The 3,169-nt window shown below is 59.0% G+C and overlaps 1 protein-coding gene across 1 annotated transcript; it reads left to right on the forward strand.

The window, feature by feature from the left end:
• The first annotated feature begins 646 nt into the window (after positions 1–646).
• Positions 647–1,908, forward strand: LOC120665383 (myb-related protein 308-like). The gene is made up of 2 exons (XM_039944945.1): positions 647–1,052; positions 1,200–1,908. The coding sequence occupies exons 1-2, from the start codon at positions 790–792 to the stop codon at positions 1,687–1,689; spliced, it is 753 nt and encodes a 250-aa protein (XP_039800879.1). The 5' UTR covers positions 647–789; the 3' UTR covers positions 1,690–1,908.
• Positions 1,909–3,169: the final 1,261 nt, after the last annotated feature.

Genomic DNA, 3,169 nt, shown 5'->3' on the forward strand with positions numbered 1-3,169 from the left:
CATAAACGCGCACGGGCCCCGCCGGCCGGCCGATCCAACTGCCACCGCTCCTCCTCCGCGGCGACGTCCTCGACAATGGCTGTGTTTAGATCCAAAGTTTGGATCTCCAAATTCCAAAATTTGCTGTCACATTAAATCTTTTGTCTTATGCATGGAACGTCAAATGTAGGTAAATAAAATAACTAATTACACAATTTTGATGTATTTTGTGAGACGAATCTTTTGAACCTAGTTAGGCCATGGTAGGACAATATGTATCACAACCATACGAAATGCTACAGTACATTTTTCAATGCTACAGTACATTTTTTCAGCGCTACAGTTATTTTTCCAGGCCAACTAACACACAGCCATTGAAAACGCGCGGCGCCGGGGACGGGAGCCCGGAGCCGTAACGCAACCACCTATCTATCCACCAAACCGCCGAGCGGGGGGGCAGTACACAAGTGGGAGCAGAGCGGCGCGGGCGCGGGCGCACGACACGCGCGGGCTCCACCGCCGCAGCCGCAGCCGCAGCCGCAACCACCAGTCCACCACCCAACCCAACCCCCGACCCCGCGCCCCGCGCCCGCGTCCGCCTGGGCCCGTCGTGTCAAACTCGCCCCGCAAGGAGACACCGGGCCCGGTCAATGGAGAGAGGAAAAAGGGCGCGCGTACCGGCAGCAGCAGCACGACCACCCCTCGCGAGCTAGCTACAACCCCGCGCCAGCGGCGCCATATATACGGGCCCCCGCGGCGCCGCGCCTCGGCAACAAGAGGGGAGAGAACGCTTGCTCCCTCGACGGAGCCATGGGGCGGTCGCCGTGCTGCGAGAAGGCGCACACGAACAAGGGCGCGTGGACCAAGGAGGAGGACGAGCGGCTGGTGGCGTACATCCGGGCGCACGGCGAGGGGTGCTGGCGCTCGCTGCCCAAGGCCGCGGGGCTGCTGCGATGCGGCAAGAGCTGCCGGCTGCGCTGGATGAACTACCTCCGCCCAGACCTCAAGCGCGGCAACTTCACCGACGACGAGGATGAGGTCATCATCCGCCTGCACGCCATCCTCGGAAACAAGTAAGCAAAGCAATTGCTCCTCGATCGTCCTGCCCCCTTGGACACTCTCACGCATCATCGATCGGCATGCCACGCCGGCGCGGCCTTCGTTCCGTTCGGCTCGTCCACCCTTTGCTGACGTGGCGGCTTGGTTCTCCTCGCGCGCAGGTGGTCTCTTATCGCCGGGCAGCTGCCGGGCCGGACGGACAACGAGATCAAGAACTACTGGAACACGCACATCAAGCGCAAGCTCCTAGCCCGCGGCATCGACCCGCAGACGCACCGCCCGCTCGGCAGCGCCGCCGCGGCGGCGGCGGCTCCCGGCGTCGCGGCGCACCGGGCGCCGGCGCTGCTGCACCCCGCGACCGCCGTCCCGGCCCTCGCAGCCGCGAAGCCGTCGCCGGCGGCGTCGTCATCGGACGACGGCGCGCGCAGCAGCAGTACCAGCACCAGCACGGGGAAGGCGCGGTGCCCCGACCTGAACCTGGACCTGTCCGTGGGCTTGCCGCCGGCGGCCGACACGCCCAGCTCGCAGCCGGTGTGCCTGTGCTACCGCCTGGGGCTCCGCGCCGGGGAGGCCTGCGGCTGCCAGGCTGACAAGCCGGGCCCGCAGGGGTTCAGATATTTCAGGCCGTTGGAGCAAGGCCAGTACATATGAGGGAGTGTTTAGATAGCTTCACGGCAGTTTGTAAGGCAGCCAGTTTTCTGAAGCAGCGGACAGCAATGTTCGAGAAAGAGAAAAGAAAAAGGAGGTCGAAAGATCTCTGGTCTTGACGTAATGCTTCTTCCTTGTCGTTCAAAATTCACAAATCACAATCTCTCCCTCTCATCTGGTTGTTTGAAATTACCACTTCAAATCAAGGTGCTTCTTCCTGGACGTGATTTTCACGCTGTTGGCGAGTAGAATTCGGTTCCTTGCTTGGGCGGCAGAATTGTGGAGGCACATTATAAATGTTCCCAGGTACTAGTACAACGAAAGGGCGACCGAATCGGCAGCTAACTTGGTACCTGCCAGGCTCGCCAAACATTGAAAAGATGGTTCCAGCATGGCACTCAAGCAGGAAGAGACGATGAACTTGTTCTTTCAGTTCCTGCCGCGCGAGCGCGACGAGCCGACGACGACCCCCGTCTCCGTTTGGCGACACCGAGCAGAGGCCAGGCAACTGTATATGTTCTTTCGTTCCTGGTAGTGGTAGGTAGGTAGCCGAATCTTTTACATGGTACCGGTGAAAAGGGACCTGACAGCCCGAAAGCGGCGAAAAGAGGGCCGGCGTCATGTGCCCGCCCAAGAACCCGGCGGTAGTTTGGTGGTGCTGTCCCGCAGGCTAGCTGCTGCTAAGCAATCACTGGGCACTCTGCAAAGTGCACTGACTTGGCGGATGATTCCCCTGTGCCGCTGTGCGGCCGGTGCCAGTAGAACAGTACAAGTAGAGAACACACACAGGCTCCGCGGTGCCAGTAGATGGCCAAGCAGCTGCAAGTTGGCGAACCAAAATATCCCAGCGATCTGTCGAGGATCAACGTTGCTGTCCGCGGCCAGGTGAAGCTTCATCTTCTGCGGGATCCTTTTCAGCGCGGGGTTCGCCTTGAGGTTGCGTCGCTTTCGGTTCTTTCCCTTTTTCCTCCCCTTTTTCGCGAATTGAGGGAGCATTTAGTTTCAACTCGGGACGGATCTTATCTCGGCCGACGGAAAGATTGTACTCCGCCGTTCGCTGAAATCCCATGCGGTCAAACATCGATCGAGCCCGACCCTCCGAGAGGCTCTAGTCCTTCAAGTTTGTCTGCCTCGTACGTTAGGTAGCATAGAGCCGGCACAGACTTCTGCCTCTGCTGGCAGCGCTACAAAACGAAGCCCAGGATCTGCAAGGGCTGCTGCTTACCATCTGGTGGCGCAGCCGCGCAGAGAGACTAGTGTTTGCCCGTGCTCAAAATCGCTTCCTGCAAGCCCAAGCTGTTCCCCCAGTTTTTCTTCTTTTTTTTGCGAGGGAAAAAAATTCTTCACAAGGGAAAGGGAAAAACCCTCTGAGCTCCTACCACTAGTACTTTAATTCATTTCCCGTGTCCACGTGGCTGACCATATATCCACGCAACAAGCTATGCGCAGTCCTTTTTTTTTAACATTGCCAGGAGCACTGGTC

Source organism: Panicum virgatum, chromosome 3N, assembly GCF_016808335.1.
Source record: "Panicum virgatum strain AP13 chromosome 3N, P.virgatum_v5, whole genome shotgun sequence".
Lineage (NCBI taxonomy): Eukaryota > Viridiplantae > Streptophyta > Magnoliopsida > Poales > Poaceae > Panicum > Panicum virgatum.

Excerpts from the sequence above, each read along its gene's own strand:
- LOC120665383 (XM_039944945.1), top strand. The coding sequence starts at position 790 with ATGGGGCGGTCGCCGTGCTGCGAGAAGGCGCACACGAACAAGGGCGCG. Across the intron at positions 1,053-1,199 it reads CACGCCATCCTCGGAAACAA|GTGGTCTCTTATCGCCGGGC; the intron begins GTAAGCAAAGCA and ends CCTCGCGCGCAG.